Here is a 24857-nt window from a genome sequence, read left to right on the forward strand (position 1 = left end):
TCTATTGTTCCTTTTTTTCATTATTTCAGATGTTTGTGCCTTCTCTGGGTTCTTCCCTGGGTCACCATGACTTCACTTAGGGTGCTCTGGATCTCAAGTTTGTCGGAATCTCAGCTGTCACTACTCCTTTACTGGGTTGTATCACAAAGTCTCAGACCCAGGCAGTTAATTGAGGCTGTGTGAGACCATGGAGGGTGCCAGGCTGGGCATTTTCCCAAAGGGAGCTGCAACTAGGGTGCGGTATCTCTGCCACTGCTACTCCTTCACTGGGTTGGACTGCAAAATCTCAGACCCAGGGAGATTATCAAAGCTGTGCAAGTCCCTGGGGGTGCAGTGCTGGGATTTTTTCTGTAGGGGCTGCAATTTCACTTATGGTTATTGTGTGCACTGATCTGGAGCTGTAGTGGCTCTGGTCAACTCACCACTGCTGCTGGCAAGTTGAGGTGCTATGCCCTTGGCCGTGAGGCTGGCATATTTCTTTTCTGGTTTTGAGTTCCATTCTGAGTCCCTGGAAGGCGTGATGAGCTTGGCCACTGGGAGTTTAGATGTTCTTTGTGCTGAAAGAACTGCTGAATTACACCTGAATGATCTGCAGCTGCTCACTTCATCTCTTTGTTTACCTTTCCTCTCTGGAGCCTGGTGCTGTGAGGGAAGATGGCGCCAGTGCGGCTCTACCGCCACAATGAGGGCTGGTTTCTTTTCTGGTCTCTGGTTGTTCTTCTAGTCTTCTTTTTCTCTGTACCTTGTGTTTACATTTTTTATTTCTCTACTGAGAGTGTTTTCTGGCTATGAAAAGCGCTGATTTTTTGGCAATAGAGATTGAGTGTTAGCAGGATTCGTAAACACTGCTTTTCTCGATCCCCATATTCCTGGAAGTCAGTCTTTTTATTTTTGAAACAGGATGTCACAAAGGGCCTCGCTAAGAAGCTGAGGCTGTCCATGAACTGAGATCCTCCAGTCTTGCCTCCTGAATGCTAGGATTACAAGCGTGTGCCACCACGCCCAGCATCTCCCCAGTTTTTTAATATTTTCTTTTAAAAAAGGGTTTTGCTGGGTTGCTGAGAGGCTGACTATAGTGCTGAGTCTATTCTTGAATCTGTGATCCTCTTTCCTGTCTCAGCCTCCCAAGTATTGGGATTCCAGATGTACACTACTACATTCAGATTCTTCTCCCCTCCTCCTCCTCCTCCTTCTCCTCCTCCTTTTTCTCCTTCTCCTTCTTCTTCTTCTTCTTCTTCTTCTTCTTCTTCTTCTTCTTCTTCTTCTTCTTCTTTTTCTTCTTCTCCTTTTATTTTTTTGGGTGGGACTGAGGATGGAACCCATGAACTGTATCTCCAGCCTATTTTATTATTTTATTTAGAAACAGGGTCTCACTAACTTGTGGAGGACATGACCAAATTGCTGAGGCTGGCTGAGAACCTGTGATCCTCCTTTCTTAGCTTCACAACTACTGGGATTACAAGTGTGCACCACCACGCCCAGTGCATACCTCACTTTTTATTGGCTTTTCTAGGAGAATACACACTGTAAGTCTCAGTGAAGGAGAATAAATGCAAACATATTCTAACTTATGGAACCATTTTTTTTTCATGTTTAGTCAAAATACTTTTTTAGAAGAGATTGGGGGAACTCTATTCCCTCCTCACTTTGTCAATCCCCCGCCCACCCCAGTGACGTCACCCTCGCTTCTGCTCAGCTTATATTATTGACAACTATGTTGACACACTCACTACAGGATAAACAGACACACCTTTAAAGAATACTTACAAGCCTTACTTGAATCTAAGTGGACCTGTGTACCCCATTCCCCTAAAAAAATGCTCTAAGTGGATTTTGTAACTCATAATTGGCACATACTTAATGTGGGTTTTTGTGTGTGTGTGTGTGTGTGTGTGTGTATGGTACTGGGGATAAAACCCAGGGACATTTTATCTCTGAGCTATACCCTCAGCTCTTATTTTTTCTTTTTTATTTTGAAACAAGATCTCACTAAGTTGCAGAGGGCCTCACTAAGTTGCCGAGGCTGGCTGCAAATCCCCAATCCTCCTGTTTCAGCCTCCCAAGTACTAGGATTACAAGTGTGCACCACCATGCCCAGCCATATAGAATGTTTTAAAGAAAAAAATATTATTGATCATAACCAATGACAAGCTGAACACCAATTCATGTTGTAAAATCTAAGACTGCTTCATGAGTTTACCTGAATGGTGCAATGGAATTGCAAATACACCTGAGCACTGTGACAGCCACAAGCAGATGTTTTTCTAGACCCTGGGATATGGCCACAAAGCCTGAGGCGCTGCCCGCATCTGGCTTTCAGTGAGTAGCATGAGGAAGGACAGGTCCCCGAGGGGACAGAGGTGGGGGTCTGTGCATGTGGGTGCACATTAATTTAATTTGAGGACCATTACTTTTCTATTGCTGCTATAACAAATTACCACATATTTAGTGGCATTAAACAATACAAACTGATTATCTTACAGTTTTGGAGCCAAATCTAAAATAGGCCTCCCTGGGCTAAACACAAGGTCTTGGCAGAGCCGTGTGTCCCTTCTGGAAGCTCTGGGGGAAATCTCTTTCCTTGCCTCTTCCAGCTTTTACAGGCTACCCACATGCTCTGGCTCATCGCCCTTTTCCATTTTTAAAGCTGGCAATGTTGGCCCTTCTACCTCTCCCCTGTCCTCTCTCTCTGCATCTTGCTTCCTGGTTCCCTCTTCTATTTTGAAGTAAGTACCTGTGAGATCTTGGGCTACCTTGAAATTGCAGAATAATCTCCCTACCTCAAAGCCAGATGATTGGTGATCTTAATTCTACCTACAACGTTAACGCCTCTTCCTGGGTAACCTAACATAGTTAGCAGTTTGGAGAATTACGATGTAGGCTTCTTAAGGGGCTATTATTTTGTCTATCACAAATATTCACAACCATCTTTTTTTTTCTTTTGAGAAGGTGATATTTGAGTGAGGGCCTAAATAGAGTGAGGCATCCAGGGGATTACAGGAAATTCAGTGTTAAAATCTACAAGAGAAGCCAGACATGGTGGTACATACTTGTAATCCTAGTACTGGAGAGGCTGAGACAGGAAGATCAAAGGTTCACAGCCAACCTCAGCTACTGAGTGAGGTCCTCTGCAACTTAGTGAGACCTGTTTCAAAATAAGAAATAAAAAATAGGGCTGTGTGTGTGTGTGTGTGTGGCTCAGTAGTAGAATGCCCATGGGTTCAATTCCAAGTAACACACACACAAAAAAAGAAAAGAAATCTGGAAATGAGACTCAGTCTGCTTAGGAAATACAGGAAAGTTTCTGGCTAAAAGAGAAACAAGTCAAGAAAAGAAAGATAGAAAATTAGGCTAGAGAGCCAGGTATAAGAAAGATCATAGAGGGTTTGGACCATGATGCCAAAAGACAATCTCAAATGCTGAAATCCCCAAAGATCAAAATTCCTACAGTTTAAAATTCTAAAGTTTAATTCTGAAACAGTAATTTTATAAAGTTATTTAAAAGACCATTACAAGGCCAGGCATTGTGGCACACACTTGTAATTCCTACGCATGGGAGCCTGAGACAGGAGGATTGTACAGGTTTAAAGCCAGACTCAGCTACTGAGTGAGGCTCTCAGCAACTTAGTGAGACCCTGTTTCCAAATAAAGTATAAAATAGGGCTGGGGATAGCCTGGAGGTAGAAAGCCTCTGGGCTCCATCCCCAGTACCACCAAAAAAAAAAAAAAAAAAAAAAAAAAAAGACCATTACATTGTTAAAAGAGAGATTATTTTTTGAGAGACAAAAAAAAATCACAACTGAATACTTAATGTCCACTTTGCATAATAAAACAGGAAATAATAACATGTAATTTTGCAAGCATAAACACTCAGGTATACTAATGACAGTTTCACACATATGACACAAGCAAACGAACCGTGTTTACAAGCGAATAGGTCAACAGTGAAGTGTCTCACTCTGTTTAGTCATTGTGAGCGCCCAGCTCCGTAACTGTGGTCACCTGAATGAAGTTCTGTCAGAGACCTGGACCTAAGGTTTTACAAGACAAGCTGGAAGTCTTCATAGATCACCACAATTGCCCCAAGAGCCAAAAATCTCAATCATTTATAAAGGCAAATGCCCAAAAAGGATATTTCTTCTTTTAATGAGGAAATTTCGATGCTTCTGTTTAAGCATGATGTTTATAAACTGAGTTCACATCATGATAATGAAATTTCATAGAGTCAAATTTTTAAAAAGTACATTAAGTGAATAGGGCCTGGTGATGTTTGCCTGTGGTCCTAGTACTTGGGAGGATGTGACAGGAGGATTGCAGGTTCAAGGTTCAAGGCCAGAGACAGCAATTTAGGGATACCCTCTGTAACTTAGTGAGACACCACTTCAAAATAAAACAAAATAGGGCTGGGGTATAGCACAGAGGTAGAATGTCCCTGGGTTCCAGAAACACACACACACACACACACACACACACACACACACACACACACCCCTTAGGACCTAAGGGGCTACTTGGTAGCAGCCTTGGAATCCTAAGGCTGGAAAGCCTGGAGTTCTGTTATTCAGGGCAGCAGAAGAAACTACCCCTGCTGGGCATGGTAATGCACACCTGTAATCCTAGTATTTGGGAGGCTGAGACAGGACGATTGTGGCTTCTTTGCCAACCTCAGTAACAGCGAGACCCTCAGAAACTTAGTGAGACTCTTTCAAAATAAAAAATAAAATAGGGCTGAGGTGTAGCTCAGAGGCCCTGGGTTCAACCCCCAGTTCCAGAAAAACAAACAAACTCAACTCAACTCTACCGTAGGTATTAGAGACCTATTTGCCTTCTGTATTTATTCTCTCTAGGCTTTTGGTCAGCTGGATGCATTAATCTGGTGTGGAAACAAACCTGAAATAATGCAGTAGCAGGTTTCCACGTGTTCATTGTGCCTAACATGATGCATCTATTCTACATTCAATCAAAAACATGCTTAAGTACATTGTGTGTTTTAGAGATTTCCCTTCTTTCCCCATCCTTTCTCCTCCTTTAGGTTGTCTTGTTTACTCCTCTATAGGATTTCCTTTTTCATCTAGAGTTCCTCCTATGACCCTTTTCTCTTTAGCTTTCACATATTAGGAAAAGCATCTGATTTCTTATTTTTTTGTGACTGACTAATCTTACTTAGCATAATGTCCTCCAGTTCCATCCATTTCCCTGAAAATGATGTAATTGAGTTTTTAAAATGGCTGAGTAAAATTCCATTGTATACATATAAGCCAAGCAAGGGAGGGAGGGATGGGGAGGGAATGGGGTGGGAATTGAGTAGGGGTTAAATCAGTGGTGTGTACATGTATGTACATACAAGTTTTTATCCCAATATGATGTATGAATATAATGCACCAATAAAAAATTAAAAAAAAAGAAAACATGCTAGTCCTTTTCCCACAACTGGGCTTTCTATCTCCCTTCTGTAGAGAGAGTATCTTTTTTTTTTACCCCAAATGGAAACTATAGTTTGGGGATTTCAACTTTCAGGATTTCAATGTTCAGAATTATAATCTTTCAGGATGATGATTTTGGAAATTTTAGGCATTGGAGGCTTCAAGTGTTTGATCTTTTTGAATTTCAGCATTTGGTATGATGGCCTTCAGAACCAGGTTATAGAGTACTTTAACATCCATGATGACGATTTAGGATTTCATCCTTGGAGAGATGGGCAGTCAGCAGTGAGTTTTGAGTAGACAAGAATGGTGATTTGAATTGTGTTTTATTTTAAAAAAAAATTTTGTGGTACTGAGAATTAAACTGAGGGGCATTCTTCCTCCAAGATATACCACCCCAGCCCTATTTTATTATTTTTATTTATTTATTCTTTGTGGTAGTAGGGATGGAACCCAGGGGCATTCTACCTTTGAACTACACCCCTAGCCCTATTTTTTATTTTTTATTTTGAAACAGGGTCTCACTGAGTTGCAAAGGGCCTTACTAAGTAGCTGAGGCTGTCTGGAAACCACGATCCTCCTGTCTCAGCCTCCCGAAATGCTGGGATGACAAGCATGCACATGCACCACCACACCCAGCTTCATTATTTTTAATTTGAAAACGGGTCTCACTAGATTGATGAGAATCTCACTACTTGTTCAGGCTGGCCGTGAACCTGGAATCCTCCTGTCAAGTACTGAAATTAAAGGCATGTACCACCATGTCTGGTTTTTAAAAGGACCAGATTAGCTTCTGGATGAATAATAACTTGTACACTAACCAGAGAAGAAGCAAGGAGACAAGGTAGGAACCCAATGCCACCATCCATTGGAAGAAATATGGCTTAGCCTGGGTGATAGCAGTTAGTATTCAGGAATGATTAAGAGTGGGATTTATTTGAAAGCACAGTTTGAGCTGGACATGGTGGTGTACGCCTGTAATCCCAGTACTTGGGAGGCTGAGATAGGAGGCTTATAGCCTCGAAATCAACCTTAGCAACTTCGCGAGGCCCTCAGCAACTTGCTGAGACCCTGTTTCCAAATAAAGAAAAATAAAATGGACTGGGGGTGTAGCTTGGAGGTAGAATGCCCCTGGTCCAATTCCCAGCACCAAAAAGAAAGTGGAAAGTGCAGTTCATAGGGTAGAATGATGGGTCTGATGAAGAGTGAACAAGAAAAAGAGCATTTGACTTGAATCCTAGCAGGAATGGGATTGTACAGGGAACATCTTAATGTTGAGTCCGTATCATCTGAAATGCTAATTGGACATCCCAATGAATGTCAAATGGGCCGTTGGATAAATAAACCTGGACTTCAGGCAAGAGGTCGGAGGATTTAGATTCCCAAGTGCTACGCATGCAGGTGGCTTGCGAGACCGTGACGGGAGTGAGAAGGGGCGGAGAGGAGAGAAGCAAAGTGAATCAAAGGGAGAAGAAGAAGGAAGAGGTGCTATCAGAGTTGAGGCGATCCCAGAGTGCCCTGACAGTAGAGAAGTGTTGGGAACAGAGGAGGATGAGTAAAGAATGGGCGGTCCATTAGGCAAAAGCCAGGGGCCAATGGAGAGTGTCCTGCGAGGCTGAAGTGAAATGAGGACTCCTGTGTGAACATGTGATTCGGCATCTGATGGCTACTGAAGACTGGAAAAAGAAGCCAGGCATGGTGGCGCAGGCTTGTAATCCCAGCATTCGAGAGGCTGAGACAGGAGGATCGCGGTTGGAGGACAGCCTCGGTTACTTAGTGAGGCCCTCTGCAACTCAGTGAGACCCTGTTTCAAAATAAAGAATAAAGAAAATAGGGCTAGGGTGTAGTTTGGAGGTAGATTGCCCCTGGGTTCCATCCCCAGTAACCCCCCCCCCCCCCACACACACACAAGACTGGAAAAAGTAGCTGGGGAATGTGTCAGGAGAGGATGGGAGGAGACAGCAATGTTGTGTAGCCATTTGTCAAAGGAGTTTTGCTACAGGTGAGACTAGAGAAATGAAATAGACAAGAAAATATCATAGCATGTTAGTCTGATAGAAATTACCCAGAACACAGGATGGGGAAACAATGACTGAAAGAGATCTGGGCGTGGGGGCCACGCCTGCAATGTCTGTACTTGGGAGGCTGAGACAGGAGGATCACAGGCTCCAGGATCACTGGCCTCAGCAATGTAGCAAGGCTCTCAGCAACTGAGTGAGAGCCTGTTTCAAAGCAACAATAAATAGGTCTGGGGATGTAGATCAGAGGCAGAATGCCCCTGGGTTTAATCCAGGAAGAAAGAAGGAAGAAAGGAAGGGAGGGAGGGAGAGAGAGGGAGGGAGGGAGGGAGGAGCATGTATGTCCTAGAGCACATTTCTGGGTGGATGAGAAGGGATGGGGCTCTTACACAATGGAGAGACCAGCCGTAGAGTGCCACAGAGGGACAGCCACCTGGCCTGGGTGCTGGGAGGGAAGGCAGAGCAAGGAAACAGCCAATGCAGGTCCATGCATCTGTGGCTGGAGGAATAAAATATTAATTTCTTGCATTTCCTTAGTGAAATATGGAGCCAGGTAGAAGAAGAAAAGGTGAATGTTATAAGGAAGGGGTTGAGTGAAGTCACAGGATGACTGCAGCTTGCAGACCATGAGAGCCTGACTTAATTTGTTGAATGAATAAACGTTTGCCTCTGCTCACCCATAGCATGGCACTACTTACTGGGGCAGGATTTAAGAGGATCTCCTAGAGAACGATTTCATCTTAGATGTTAATCTTCCAAAATGATGAATTGCAGACATTGAAAGTTTGCGTTCTGGAGTTCCTAGTTTTTGCAACATTAGGTATAGTGATTTTTCTCCCTCCCTTTCTTCCTTCCTTCCTGCCTCCTTCCCTTCCTTCCTTTCTTCCTTTCTTTCTGTTCTAGGGTTTGAACCCAGAGGCATTTTACCTCCAAGATACATCCCCATCCCTTTTTATTTTTTATTTTGAAACAGAATCTTGTTAAGTTGCTGAGGCTGGCCTGGAATCTATAATCCTATCTTAGTTTCCCAAGTACTGGGATTCCAGGAGTGTACAACGATACCTGGCTAGGAATGGTGATTTTTCAAACCACGGTATGAACTGCTTTATTAGACAAATGGCTGGCACCCTTTTTACAACAACATTTCTGGCATGAGGGATGAAGTACTGAGGAATACATAACTATGCCACGGGGGGCAGTATAAATACATTTTCAAGTGCTACCGGGAGTAAATCTATTCAGCCTTCATCCTGAAACCCAATAATATCCTGTTTTCAAAAGTGGTCCCTTGAGATACTACTGAAGACATTTATGGCAGCTAGTTGGCTTCCTGAGATCCCCATGCTGAGAGGTTTTCACTACTTCTTAAAGGAAATAAATGATTGGGCACTGAACAGAAGCAGGCTGTGCTCCGGGCAATCCAAAGGTGACATCTAAGCCGTATGTAAGACTTCGCATTTCTCAGATGCACCCACAACCACGCTATGTCATCCCAGGTCATGGCTCCACATGTGAGAACACCTAGGGATGAAAGAACATGAAACAACCAAGGAACTACGAGAAAAGGTGCTCTGGATGGGGATGCCAAAGCTGGTTTGGGCAAGGAAGGGGTTTTACACGCCTGCACGCAAACTGTAGAAAGAACCCTGGCTCCGGGATAGAGGAGGAACCCGAAGGTGTCAAGACCAGCAGGAGCTCACCAAGCTCTGGGCGTGTGTGTCCCTACAATGTGGGACATTATGCAAGACTATGATGCACCAACAGAAGGAATCCATGGCATTAACTGAGGCTGCGGGACGTGGTCACCACGAGGGGAGGGCCAGCAGGACTGGGAAGAAGGAGGTGGACTTGTAGATACCTAGAAGGAAGGATGGGTGGAAAGCAACGACTGAAGAGAATTTGGAAGCGCAGGGCTGGATGATTGTCAAAGTTGTACTCCAGCCTGTGGCTTGGTTAATGGGACCAATAAGTGAAGGAAGCTTTAGGGGTGCAAAAAACTCCATTCCTGACTGAAAGGGGTATTTTTTGTGGGTCAGGGAAGACTTAACTCACTTCCAGAGAGTGATATATGTGTGTGTGTGTGTGTGTGTGTGTGTGTGTGTGTGTGTGTGTGTACATATGTGCATATGTACGTATTCATCTCCGGGATTGACAAATAAAACAGAAAACCATGCCAGCCAATGTGGCCATACTGGAGTCGTTGTAGAGCACAAGGTCAGCCAGGCATGGCAGTACACAGCCGTAATCCCAGTCTTGGGAGGCTGAGATGGGAGGATCGCAGGTTGAGGACGGCTTCGGCAATGTAGTGGGACTCTCAGCAACCCAGCAAAGTAAAAAGGGCTGTGAGTGTGGCTTGGAGGTCGAATGCCACCGGGTTCAATCCCCAGTACCACAAAAACAAACAAACAAACAAAAAATGACATCAGTGTTGATGTTTCAATCAATACAGTCCAACTGCAGTCTGTGGTGCGTTTCTGACTCTGGCGTCGCACTCAGGAGTCTGTTTTTGTTTTGACTCTGATCCGCCACAGATGGCTAATGGTTTCCCTTTGGAGAGATCATTCATTTATTTCTTAACTCCTAATTTCTTGCTCCTGTAGCTGTGACATATTAATTAACATAATGTCTATCCTCCCAATCACTTACATTGTACCAACAAAAGCTCATATGTATTTCCAAAATAAACCTTACATAAGATCTTAGTCAGGCTACATATGAAAAGCATTTCAAATAATATATGATGTAGAAAACACATTCATTTTTATTACTAAACACAACTCTAAAGAACGCTGGCAAGCTACTATTGGTTATTCAAAACAGAGAGTTGGAAATGTGACCCCCTATTTTAGGGAAGGCAATCTAGACCTGGAAATAATTATAGCTGAACATTTATACTTTCATCCAGACCAGGAAAAATATGTATTAGGATGATTGCAATACAATCCGGACTATTGGTATCCCAAACCTATACACATGAACATCATTTTCTTTTGTTTGGTTTGATTTTGGGGACTGGGGATTAGACCCAGGAGTGTTCTGCCTCTCAGCTACACCCTCAGACCTTTTTATTTTTCTTTACTTTGTTTTTATTTGTTTTGAAACAGGGTCTCACTAGATTGCTGGCTTTCACTAAGTTGTTGCCAGTCCTAGCCTCGAACCTGTGGTCTTCTTATCTCAGCCCCCCAGATACTGGGATCACAGTTATGCATTGCCATGCTCAGATGGGTATTATTCTTAAAACTCTAAAATATGCATTTATCTCAGTTATCTTTTTTAGGATTTATGTATGATATTAGATACTTAAGTAGTGACATAAATGATTTCAAATAAAAGTTTCATAATTTCCAAAAAAAGAATAGTTGTTTCTCTGTAAACCTAGAGATGTGCTAGAGCCTCTTAAATTCTGAGCACCTGGATGAGTTTACCAAATTTAGTGGCAACTGTACCCAGGGAATTAAGTTCTGATGGACTTTCACTTTGCTGCTTCAGACAATTCTTTGTGTAAGTTGTGTTGCTTTGTATTCTTTAAAAACTGAAAAAGATTCGATTAGAAAAGAGTTTGGGGAGCCGGGCGTGGTGGCGCACACTTGTAACCCCAGCATTCGTGAGACTGAGACGCGAGGATCACAGCTTCACAGCTAGCCTCGGCTACTACTTAGGCCCTCTGCAACTCAGTGAGACCCTGTTCCAAAATAAAGAATAAAAAATAGGCTAGCTGGGCCTGGTGGCACACGCTTGTAATCTCAGCATTTGGGAGGCTGAGACCGGAGGACTGTGGTTCGCAGACAGCCTCAGCTACTTAGTGAGGACCTCTGCAACTCAGTGAGACCCTGTTCCAAAATAAAGAATAAAAAATAGGGCAGGGGTGTGGCTCGAAGGTAGAGTGCCCCTGGGTTCCATCCCCAGACCCACAAAAAAAAAAAAAAATGTTTGGAACTCTGTATTTTAAATAGGCTTTGAAGGAAGTCATTGGCATGAGCTGGCAAACAAGGGGTACGGCTCAAAAGTAGAATGTTTCCGGGTTCAGTCCCACTACCACACACAAAAATATCCTCTCTCTCTCTTTTCCTGATTCAAACTGTCTGGAAAGCTCCTACAGAGGCTTTAGGAAGGTCCCTTGGGGGTGGATTTGGAAGTGATGACTGAGGATTATAGAGAAACTTACAGTTTTTACAGTACAAGATCGAGAGCTTTATAGGCTTCAAAAATTACCTGTCTGCCAAAATGTGTGGTCCCACCCGACCCAGGTTGGGTCTTCCCTCTTTCCCCTACCATGACCTATCCCCACTTCTCACATTTCCTCCCAGTTTGCTAGAAAAGTCTGCTGCAGTCCACCTGTGCAACACATTCTATGCCCCCCCCCTGTCTCTCACTCTGAAATGTGTATTCCCATGAATAGAGAAACTCAGAGCTGACCACCGACTGGGATTTGTACCCAGACTGCCCCAAACTGCCAGCTTAAGAGGGATTGCTTCCCCCAGGAAGGGCAACCTCAGAGAGAGGGCAGAGACCCCAGTGGAGTGACGGAGGAGCTTGGGGAGGAGGAGAGGGGTAGAGGTGTAAAGAAGGTAACAGCTGAAGTAATGCCATGTATGTGTGCTAGATTACCAACGCCAACCTCAAAGACATGCACAGGGAAGGGAGGGCGCTGGAGGGAATGCTCTAAGTGTTCTGTGCATGTATATTCCTATGCATAATTACAGTGACCATTGAAAGAATATATATATATATATATATATATATATATATATATATATAGAGAGAGAGAGAGAGAGAGAGAGAGAGAGAGAGAGATTGTATTAAAGAATTGTAGGACAAACAAAGTCAATTTCTTCCTAACACTCATTCTGAATTTCCCAGGTGAGCCTAGAGATATTTTCAATTGTATATTCAGGTTCTTTAGACTTTTTTTTCTATTTTTTCTTCTTCTTTTGATCATATATGTAATAATGTTCACTGTAAATGCTCAAACAATAAGAAATATACTAAACAAATATAAAAGGCCACAGAACTCAGGAGCATTCTACCTCTGAGCTACAAACTTAGCCCTATCTTGTTCTTTTATTTTGAAATAAGATCTCCCTAAGTTACAGAGGGCCTTGATAAGTAGCTGCGGCTGGCTGCAAACCTGCAGTCCTCCTGTCTCAGCCTTCCAAGTACTGGGATTACAGGCATGCACCACCACACCCGGCTCATATGATCACTTTCTATGGCCCAGTAGTGTTCATTTATGGTCTGGCACTAGAGAGAATCCCTTGTAGATATATAGGGGATAATGGATATAGGAATGCTCAGAATTCATGTTTGTAAGAAAGGCAAAGTTGAAAAAAAGAAAACCTAAAATTTTATATAAAAATAAAATGGATAAATAAAATTTAGATGATTATGCACTATGATACAGTATTACCCGAGTTAAAAGAATGAACTTGGTATATCCATCTTTCTATCCATCCATCCATCCATCCATCCATCATCTATCATGCGTCTTTTTACATATCTCTGCATTTGGCTATGTATCTAGTTAGCTGGCTAGCTAGCTATTAATGGCTCTCACAGACAGAAAACTGAATGTAAAACACAAACACAGACTGCTACATACAGATAATATATTATGATACCTTTTTTTTTTTTTTTGGTGGTACTGGGGTTCCTGGAAGCCCTTCTACCTCCGGGCTACACTCCCAGAACTATTTTTGCATTTTTATTTGGAAACAGGGTCTCCTAAGCCAGCGTGCGCGGCTGGCTTCGAACCTGCGTGATCCTCCTGTCTCTGCCTCCCAAGCATGGGGATTACAAGCGTGCACCACCACGCCCGGCTGTTATGATGCCTTTTTGAAATTTAAAAAAAAATACACAAAAGAATAGCAATTGTTGGAAAACTACAACTGAATCTGGTCCACCATCTTTTTTTGTACTGCCTATAAGCTAGGAGTTGTTTTTACGTTTTTTTAATGGCTAAATTTTTTCCAACAAATACTATTTCACATTGCATGAAAATTACATGAAGTTCAAATTCTGTGCCCATAAACAATATTTTACTGGAACACAGCCCACTCTTACCTATAAGCTGCTTTCACTTGTAAAGACAGAATTGGGTGGTTGTTGATAAAGACCACAGAGCCTAAAATATTTATTATCTGGTGCATGAAAAATTTAGAGACCCCTACACTACATTATTCATGCACATGATCTTTTGTTTATGTTATTTTATTTGTGATGGTGGGGATTAAACCCAGGGCATTCTACTCTGAGCTACACCCCCAATCTTATTTTATTTTTTATTTTGAGACATAGTCTCACTCAGCTGCTATAGGCCTCACTAAGCTGCTAAAGCTGGCTTCAAACCTGCAACCTTCCTGTCTAAGTACTGGGATTGTAGGCATGCACCACCATGCTTGGCCTACTATCTCAAGAATAAAGTGTATATTATCAATTTCTTACAGACAGATAGGTGACAACTGTTAAACTATTATTGTTTTGCTTCAAGGCTCAGGACACTTCTTTGAATTTACAAGCTGATGTATTTTCACCTGAAAGGCTCATTTAAATGCTTAGAACTTTTTTTTCCTATTGAATATGAGTATTTTTTGTATTGAGTTGGGAGACATTTATATATTGAATATATTGATTCTTTTCTTGAAAAAATTCATTGTGATTTCTATTTGCTTATTAACTTTGTAAGTAGTCTTCTGCTACTTAGAAAACTTTAAATGGCCTCTGGTTATTATAAAAGCTTTTCCTAGCTTTAGACTTTGCTCTCTCCATGGGGTGGGTGTGTGTGTGTGTGTGTGTGTGTGTGTGTGTGTGTGTGTGTGTGTGTGAGTTACTGGTGATTGAACCTCCAGCCATATTTTATATTTTTTATTTTGAAACAGGGTCTCACTAAGTTGTGGAAGGCCTGTCTAAGTTCCTGAGGCTGGCCTTGAACCCTCAATCCTGCTGTCTCAGCCTCCCAAGTACTTGGATTACAGGTGTGCGCCACCATGCTCAGCCAGGTTGTGATAAGGACAGACTTGTTTAGGCAATGAACGTCCCACCATGCCCCAGAGTCACTTTGTTGGAGCTTTATGGAGCCCACAATGTGGTGGTAAGCAGGTGACTTCCTTCTGCTCCAGAGGACATGCCCCATGTCACCGGTGTATCCCTCAGGGGTTGGCTTTGCTTAAGAGAATAGAACCCACAGGCAACGAGGGAAGGCTTTCGTACAGAAGGTGCTGAGGCTTGCATGGCCTTGGGAAAGGCTGGGGAGTAAAGGTCAAAAAAGCCACTGTCTGTGGATTAATGATTCTGGAGGGTCAGGGCTCACAGGCGGGACCTTTGCTGCCTGAAGCACAGCAAAGACAGGAGGATCCGGAGGTCACCTGGGGGCTCCAGCAGAGTATCACCCCTGTCACCAGGAGCCTCTGAGCCTGCCTTCCGCTGCCACCAGGAAGTGACAGCTTCTCTCTCTTCCTCTTCCCAGTCTCTTATGGTCCACTCTCTCATCCAGAATCCCACTTCTAAGAAAGTCCTAGAAATATGTTTTCCAAGCTTTCTGCCCTTGCCATTGTGAGGAGAGCTTAGCAGGGCAGTAGTAGTGCTGAGTGCCCACAGATATTACCTGGAAGTTGTTTTTAGTAATGGTCAGGTGGAATTAAATCAAAGCATCCTGCATGTGTGGAAAGTTTCCAGGGTGCCAATGCGCTATGTCCTGCACCAGGTTACTTGACATGGGAGACCCTCATTCAGTCAGGGAAAGGGAGAAATTGGGGAAAGGTCACCATCACCATCAGCCCCAATCTCTTACTTATCTCAAATGTTATGAAGTTACAAGTTTAGATTTAAAGTCAGAAAGTTTATTAAGAAATAAGGGGATATATGATGGTGGAAACAATTCCAACAATCCTTTGTTTATACACGAAGTTATCTGTGTCAATGTTAATATTATCTACGGGGTCAGCCAGGGACGGGGTGGCAGGAGGGACCCAGAGGAAGCACAGTGAGTGCAGTGTGCGTGTCTATCTCTGTCACTCTGAACCTCACTGTGGTGTATAATCACAATGCACCAATAAAAGGATATTAAAATGATAATAAACTAAAGTTTTAAAAGGTGATATTTGTCAACTTTGTGAATCAAGGGAAGGATGCTACACCTAGATAAAAACTCATCTTAGTAAGTTGAGACATGGTGTGCCTTTTTTCTTCTATGCTCCTTGGACAAGGTATGGAATCAGTGAAGTCCCTTCATTTGTACTCTTGGTTCAGACATATAATTGCTACTGAAAAAAAACCCGCAATACATACTATCAATGAAGTTATCACACAGTTCAACGTACAAAGCAGAAGATGTGCTCCAGAAAGCACACAGTAGAATCATAATTTAATCTGCCAAGCAAGGCCCTGCTCGGAACTGGTGTGTTTCCTCACAAGATCCATTTCCTTTCCCATAAAAGCCTGCTTTGTGCAGTGTGTGTTGATGCACACCCGTGATCTCAGTACTTGGGAAGCTGAGACAGGAGGATCCCAGGTTTGAGGCCTGCCTCAGCCACTTAATGAGAACCTCAACTTCATAAGACCCTGTTTCAAATTAAAAAAATAAAATGAAAATGGGGGTCTAGAACAGAGGTAGCATGCCTCTGGGTTCAATCGTCAGTGCTCCCCCACCAAAATTTGAGATCTTCTTTAATTAAGATTAAAGTTTTGAAGTGTCAGTCTTCTTCCCGTGGCTTTTTAGAAACTTCACAACCACTCTAGTCCTTCTCCATGGGCCTTATCAAAGCCATGGTATCCCATGACGTTTCTAATTTCGTTCCTTAGTAGAGCCGCAGATCACGAGTAAGAATCCATTATACTTGTATGTCTATGAAGTCTTTCCAAATTTTAGAAATAAGTTGAATTTCTGGGTTCCAAATTAAGAGACATTTTAAAGGACTTAGGGACTTGCCTTTGTATCTCCATGAGATTTTGTAGTATGTGATTTCTGGGTTTACAAAGAACTTTCAGGTTTATTTATCTCCTGTGATCCGAGTGACTAATTCCCCTGTAGAAGGAGTGGGGGAAAGTATCCTCAGCCTCATTTTTCAGAAGAAATGAAACTCCAAAAGACTAAATGGATTGCCCATAGTCGCCCAGTTAGTGGTGGCAGGACCCTTCAGTTCTGAGTTCTATAATCGTCCAAGCAGCCTAGACACAAATAGAAATGTTTATGTTTTTCATTTTAGACTATAAGCTGTAGAAGACCCTTAATCTTTGCCAGTTGTGTGCACTTTGGGTGAGGATTTCCAGAGCTTACTTTTAGTTTTTAGGTCCAGAAACATCAAAAGCATGAAAGATTTTGAAGACGGGAATTCATAATTTTCAACTAACATGTCAAAGTGTAAATTTTAGGGTATATATAATTTATCCTTTTAACAAGTCCATCATCATAAATAAACTCAACGGAAGGTTTAATTACATGTTTATTTTGGCCTTACCTAAAAGTTCATTTTGTGATGTATGTATTATCGAGTGAAGGAAGAAAAATAAAATACAAAGGAACATGCAGATAAGATGCCCTAGTACAACCGTCCTTCGCAAGCCATTAGCTGTTACTGATGAAGCTCCAGTTTGGAGAATGTAGTTAGAGCCATGTGGGACATAAGCTGATGGGGAATCAAAAGTGAAAGAAAGATGTCTGCTTTTGATTAAGACCTGAAGTGGGATATAATTGGGTAGCATTTTTCCCCAGATGGCCTCTCTCTCTCAGGCTAACATCTGCAAAGTCTGTGGAAAACTGTGTTGGGGCATTATCATCAATACTGTGTAGACACATGTTACTTAGTTAAAAACCCAAACCCCTCACACTGGTTCCACCTATAACATTCTGAGAAATCTTGTGCTGTTTGGACCACAGAGAATCCTAAGTGTTTCACTACTGAAAAAGATTTGGAATTCTTAGAGCAATTTTAATTACTTGGTCTCCCATCTGAAGCAGATCAATAGCCAAAGTGTAGATTCAAGAATACCTCAGTCCACATTAAGTTGAAGGTACAGTTATCTCTGAAACATAAACCACAAAATGCCTCTAAGTTGTAAAATGTCATGGAAATATTTTCATTTTGCATTTTCTAGTGAAAACCATCCTCTACTTGAGACTTAATCTCCATGTGTGAAAATAAGTTTTCAAATAATTTGTGTGTGTGTGGCACTGGGGATTGATCCCAGGGGCACTCTACCTCTCAGATATACTTCCACCACTTGCATTTTTTTTTTAATGAAACAGTTATCTTAGCAGGTTGCTGGGAGTCTTGTGTAAGTTGCTGAGGCTGATCTTGAAACTGTGAGCCTCCTGTCTCAGCCTCCCAATTACTGGGATTACAGATATGTGCCACCATGCCTAGCTTCAAGTATTTTTTCAATTGACAAATAAAAATTGTATATATTTATGGTGTACAATGTGGTGTTTTGATACACGTATACACTGTGGAATGATATGCTATAGTGAACCCAGAGTATGAATATCTCTTTGACGTACTAATTTTATATCTTTTTGATATATAGTAATAAGTAGGATTCTTGAATTATATGGTAACTCTGTTTTTAATTTTTTGAAGAACCCCCATACTATTTTCAAAAACGGCTATTCTAATTTACATTCCCACCAACATTGTATAATCATTGCCTTTTCTCCACATCTTTGTCAGCACTTGTTAATGTTAGTCTTTTATAATCATGGCCGTTCTTACTGAAGTGAGTAATCTCATTGTCATTTTAATTTGCATTTCCCTGACAATTAGTGCAATGTTGAGCAGTCTTCACATACCCGTTGGCCAACTGAATGTTCTTACTCAAGAAATATTTATTCAAGTTCTTTGCTTAGCTTTTAATTGGGCTATTGGTTTTCTTGCTACTGAGTTGCTTGAATTCATTATGTGTTTTAGATACTAATCCCTTCTCTGATGCATAATTTCCAAATATTTTCTTCAACCCTGTATGCTCTTTGCTCAGTCTGTTGGTTGTTTCTTTCACCATGTATGAGCTTTATAGTTTAATGCAATCCCATTCGCCTATTTTTATGGTTTGATGCTTTATATTTGATGCTTTATATCTGATGCAATCCCACTTGCCTTTTTTAGAGTTTGATGCTCTATATTTGATGCAATCCCATTTGCCTATCTTTGCTCTTCTAGCCTATGCTTTTAGGATCATATCTAAAATATCTTTACCAAGACCAATGTCAAAAACTTTTTTTCTTTTTTTGTTTTATAGTTTCAATTCTGACATTTAAATCTTTAATTAATTTGAGTTATTTTTGTATATGGGATAAGAGTTTAATTTCTTTCTTCTGCATGTGGATATCCAGTTGTCCCAACACCATTTATGGAAGAGGTTATCCTATCTCTATTGTGTGTTCTTGGCACCCAAGTTGAAGATCAGTCGATGCCAACAGCATGAATTTATATTTGAGCTCTGCGTTGTTCCACTGACCCAAGTGCCTGTTTTTTGCTACTTTGATTACTGTACCCTTGTAATGCACTATATTTTAAGGTCAGGTGATGTAATATCTCTAGCCATTTGGGTTTTTCTATATATAGGAACATATCATCTAAAAGCACAGATAATTTAACTTCTTCCTTTACGATTTAGATGTAGTTTGCTCCTTTTACTTGCCAACCTGCTCTGTTTATGACTTTCAATACTATGTTGAATAAAAGTGCTGAAAGTAGACTGTCTTATTTTGACCCTTTAACTTTTCACCATTGATTATGATGTTAGCTAATGTGATTCTAAATAGAGCCTTTATTGTGTGGAGGTATGTTTCTTTGATACCTCATTTATTGAAAATTATTATCATGAAGGAGTGTTGAATATTACCAAAGGCTTCTGCTACACCCACTTAAACAACCATGGTTGTGTTATTTGCTCGACATGTTTGTTGTTTTATATAGCATAAATCTTATTTGTTCATAGTGAATGATCGTTTTAATGTGTTGCTGAATCTGGGTTGTCAGTATGTCGTTGAGGATATTCACATCTACATTCATTAGTAATATTGCCCTGAAATTTATTTTTCTTATAGTGTCCTTGCCTGGCTTTATTATTTCTGTTTCTCCTCTTTTTTTTTTTTTTTTGTACTAGGAACATTCTACCTCTGATCTACACCTCTACATCTCTAGCCCTTTTTAATTCTGAAACAGTCTTGCTAAATTGCCGAGTCTGGACTCAAACCTAACATCTTCCTGTCTCAACCTCCCAAGTGCTGGGATTATAAGCATGTGCCACCATGACTGGCTTCCTCTTAAATTTTTATGAAAAAATTTAAAAAGGATTGATACTAGTTTTTCTAGTATTTTCAGTAAACAAAGTTATTACTGTACATTTTAATTAGATACCGTGTTTTAAAACTCTTAATAACTCATATCCTTTTTGTCAGACAACAGAAAGATCAGAGTTAATGGAACAAAAGAACCTATAGAGTTTAAATCCAATCAATGGTTTGGAGCAACCGTGAAAGCCTACAAAGGGAAAGTCGTGGTGAGTAACACCTGTGTGATTGTGGTCCTGCTCTGGAAACACTTTGCCCATTGAAATATTTTAATGCTCATGTTTTAAGAACTCATCTTATATAGGAACATATTAGACTTTCAAAGACAAATTTGTTGGCATTTTAAAGAAATTTAGTGCTTAAAATTAAAGCATCTATTTCAGTGTCCCGAGCTATAGGAAATAAAGCTTATTTCCCAGAATATCAGATATTTTCAAATACCTAAAAAGATGACTAAAAGGATGGAAAAATAAAAGATAAATATTAAGAATTTATTTAGATTTTATGGTTTACAACTGACATAAAGGCTTACTTAAAATTTGATGATAAAAATAAAGAATACAAAAATTGGGCTGGGGATGTAGCTTGGAGGTAGAAAGCCCCTGGGTTCCATCTCCAGTACCACACACACAAAAAAAACAAAAACAAACAAAAAAAAAAGACAAGAAAAACAAGATTACTATTCTAGCAATGTTTAAGGAGTATCATTGATTTTTTTAGAATAAAAAGAAAGCTTCCTTTAATAATAATAATAATAATTTATATTAAAACTACTGCTGATCCGGGCGTGGTGGCGCATGCTTGTAATCCCTGCGCTTGGGAGGCAGAGACAGGTGGATCACTCAGGTTCGAAGCCAGCCGCGCTGGTTTATGAGACCCTGTTTCCAAATAAAAATATAAAATAATAGGTCTGGGAGTGTAGCCTGGATGTAGAAGGGCTTCCAGGAACCCCAGTACCACCAAAATAAATAAATAAATAAATAAATAAATAAATAAATAAATAAATAAATAAATAAATGTAAATAAAACTACTGCTGATTCTCTGAGTTTATTAGTACTTTTTTTTTTTTTTTTTGCAGTACTGGGGATGGAACCCAGGAGCATTCTACCACTGAACTACACCTCCACCCCCTATTTTTTATTCTTTATTTTGAAACAGTGTCTCACTGAATTCCAAAGGGCCTCACTAAGTAGCTAAAGCTGGCTGTGAACCATGATCCTCCTGTTTCAGCCTCCCAAATGCTGGGATTACCACGGCCGGCTTTATTAGTACTTTTAGAGTAAAAAATCCTTGCTCTCAACTAAATACCTTAATCTTTAAAGTGTTATGATTTTATGATTTTTTCTTATTGTTATTATCAATTATATTGTCTCAGTTATTGAGAAATCAACAATTATTGAAAGGATCTGCAGGGTTTTTTGTTGGGGATCAAAAAATCTATTTGCTTTAATTTCTTCATAATGATAAGAAAACAATTTGGACTTTAGGATTTGTTTAAAACTTTTTGAATTATGATTTAGTAAGAATATATATCTAAGAGAGATGGCTAGTTTTATTTAATCTGTGGCTAGCCTTCCAAAATATTTTGACATAAAATAGGTGATGTATAAAATATAGATAGTCTTCTCTAGTTAGAAATCCAATATTGCCAGGTGTGGTGGTGCACGCCTGTAATCCCCATGTTTGGGAGGCGGAGACAGGAGGATCAAGCAGGTTTGAAGCCAACCATGCTGGCTTAAGAGACCCTGTTTCAAAAAAAAAAGTATAAAAATAGGTCTGGGAGTGTAGCCCGGAGGTAGAAGGGTTTCCAGAAAACCCGATACCACAAAAAAAAAAAAAAGAAAGAAAAAGAAAAAGAAAGAAAGAGAAAAAAAAGAAATCCAGTATTTATAATAAACTCCTTATGGAATTATACTTAAATTAATAAAGTTTTATTTCAGAATTTATAAAATATTTTTTATTCTTTAGTGATGTGTAGCTTATGGAAGTAAACCATACTACTGAAAAAACTAATTTCATCATAATCATTGTTTGGGGTTAAAATATTTCAATGCTGTATTAATTTTTCAAGTCTTGAAAATTTGTCTGTAGCATATAATTGTTATACATTTATTCAATATTTGTAGAAACCTTCAAAAACATTAAAATAATGCAACATGTTCATAATAAAATTGTTTGATTTAGAGTATGTTTGCATTTTCTAAATTATGTGCTAGGAAATAGGATAGCATAAAGAATATTTTAAGTAAATCTTTTTTCTTTGAGGCCTGAAACTTAACGGAGTGAAGAATGAAATTATACCCTATGTGATACAATTATTTAAATTAGGAACTAGTAATGCAGAGTAATTAATTTTTCAAAATGATACCTATTGAAGTATCATGTTGAATATCCAGGTATCATGAGTATACTTACATATCGGGTTTGAGTCAAAGCTAAACACAGTGTGTTTCACAACATTGTAAAACTGAGCAGAAAGGGGAAGGGATAACTATTTAGAGCAGACATCATGCAAATACTGGAATGAATATTCATGGAATTAAATTTCCTTTGGTGAGACAAAAGATGAGGCCAGTTGGACGATAGTGGGCACAGCTGGCTGCTTCACTATCTTGGCTCTGGAGCTCTGATCACCATTTTTACCTTACATTGGATGTTAGCCAGGCACCTTGTGAGCTCACTGAGAGGTTCATAAGGTTGGGGCATTGGCCAAGACTTTTCAGTGTACAGAAAACAAACAGCCAAAGTTGTAAACGGGTGATTTGCTTGAAAATAAGTGGTTTATCTTCAGTAAAAGTAGTTAAACATTGGACTACATTACCCAGGACACATCTAAAAGCATAAAACAATTTTAATCAAAATCACTTTTAATCAAATTAGAGGATAGTATAGCCCCTGCATGTTCTAAAATTCAGCAATTCTGTGTCTTTAGACAGGAAACTTGAACAATCAGGTAAAACATGTGAGACCCTGTTTCCAAATAAAAAATAAAATAGGGGCTTCAGATGTAGCCTGAAGGTAAAAGACCCTTGGGTTCTATCCTCAGCAACAAACAAACAAACAAATAAATAAATAAGAGATATGAGTTCTTTGCTGTTAGGAAGTAATTAATATTCTATGGAGAAGAGCCGATTCTTTTGTATAGGTTTAATTTTGCCAGATATTGTATATTAACCTTGACAATTGGCTTTTTAGGTTTAATGAACTCTGATTACCAAGGTACTCATTAGCATGCTGGAGGCCAGTGAATTCACCTAATAATTTAACATTAAGTATGTCTTAACTTTACGTACACTAATGAATAATTCAAACCAAGTTCAGGCCATTGCACAAGAAATCAACATCAAACATATACTCACCATCCTTGTGCCTTCACAGGCCTGTGCTCCTCTGTATCACTGGAGAACTCTTAAGCCAACGCCAGAAAAGGACCCTGTGGGCACCTGCTACGTCGCCATTCAGAATTTCAGTGCATACGCCGAGTACTCTCCCTGTCGAAACAGTAAGTTATTTTTATTCCTGGAAACAAAAATGTATCTCAAGAGCTTTTTCCCTTGTAGACAGGAGCACAGGTAAGTTCAAAATACCAGTGATAAGATGTGATATTATGGGGAAAGAGAAGAGGATAAGGATTAATGGCAGCTTCAGGATGTCTTCCTGTTGATAGAAAGGCTATGACTCCAAACTCTTTTTCTTTTCCAAGGTTTTGAATATTTAGTCTTCATATATTTTGTGGAGGAATCGATTGGTTCTTTATCTTAGGCTTATTTATGCCGACTGCTACTCGGAATTCGCACTCTGTGTCCTAAAGAATGCAGGATTTAAGTTAGCATCCTTGGACCCAAGTGCTCCTTCTACTTGAGAATGCTGTCTGGGCTGTGTGTTCAATGGTGCATTTGTTTGTTTGTTTGTTTGTTTGTTTGTTTGTTTGTTTGTTTTTGGTAGCTGTGAACTCAGGTTATCTACGCGATATACTTTTCTGCGTAAACTGCTAAATCCCCTTTTTAAAAAGACTCTGCACACTCCGTCCAGATTTCCTCTGGCAGTTCTAGGTCTCTTCTAACAAAGTGTCCTTTAACAAAGGGAAGGTAGGCGGAGGGACTCTCACCAAGTGCTTGAGTGTGCAGGTCTCTATCACTGCGAGCCAAATTATAAGAGCATAATGCATCAATAAAAGTACTAAAAATATAAATGAAGCAAGCCTTTAAAAATAAAAAATAAAGTGCCATTTCAGGGGCATTGTCATTCAATCTCTTATGTCTGTGTAATGCACAAGGGCTTTACGATGGCATGATTAATTGCTTGGTTATCTGTGAACTCAGCATCCTTTTGTGAACGCCCCCATTCTTTGAAGTGCCAGGTGAACAGTACAATTTATGGGTAAGCAACCACTGGACTTTTCTCTTACTTTCTCTATTTTTTCTTTTTCTTTTCCTTTTCTTTTCCTTTTCTTTTCTCTTTTCTTTTCTTTTTTTTTTTTTTTTTTTTTTTTTTGGTGTGTAGTACTGGGGATTGAACCCAGGGGCATTCTTTCTCTGAGCTATACCTCCATCCTTTTACTTTTAAATTTGGAACAAGGTCTTGCAAAGTTGCTGAGGGACTTGCTAAGTTACTGAGTCTGTCCATGAACCGTAATCCTCCTGTCTCACTCTCCCAAGTATACCCTGCACATTCTTACTCTTGCTTGTTCAACAGATGACATGGGACCAAAAACATATCATTTGAAAGAACATTTCAGATATTGATTTCAAGATATTGGTTAAAAAAAAACTTCAGATTTGTTTAACCCTTAAAACTACAAGTAAATCCCCCCCTTTTCATAAATGTTTTTAAAACTTGAGATTAATTTAGGTAAAATAATGGGCAAATTCAAAAAAATAAGACAATAAAGATAAAGAAAGAACCAGGGTTATTAAAGGGTTGAAAAAGAGGCCACTGGGATTTAGAATTTCAAAGAATGTGAAGTGAAACTTTTTAACTCTGATGGTTTGGGGTGAGGATTTTGACAGGGAAAACATCATGATTATCTATACATCAGCCGAATGAATTCTCTGGAGAATAAGGACTTTATTTTCAACAGCTTTAAAATGAGGATTCTTTGTAGATCCTGGATATCATTACTTATTCATCCC

The 24857-nt window shown here is 40.1% G+C and overlaps 1 protein-coding gene across 1 annotated transcript in view; it reads left to right on the forward strand.

Annotated features, from left to right (window-relative positions):
- Window positions 1-24857, forward strand: part of ITGA8 (integrin subunit alpha 8) — a gene marked incomplete at both ends in the record, with an annotated part of 195350 nt that overhangs the window by 13352 nt on the left and 157141 nt on the right. Inside the window, 2 exons of the mRNA XM_080717210.1 lie at window positions 19833-19933; window positions 23104-23227. Of these exons, the coding sequence (XP_080573336.1) occupies window positions 19833-19933; window positions 23104-23227 (225 nt within the window). The remainder of the gene's footprint in view (window positions 1-19832; window positions 19934-23103; window positions 23228-24857) is intronic.

Source organism: Muscardinus avellanarius, assembly GCF_963383645.1.
Source record: "Muscardinus avellanarius genome assembly, chromosome: 20".
Lineage (NCBI taxonomy): Eukaryota > Metazoa > Chordata > Mammalia > Rodentia > Gliridae > Muscardinus > Muscardinus avellanarius.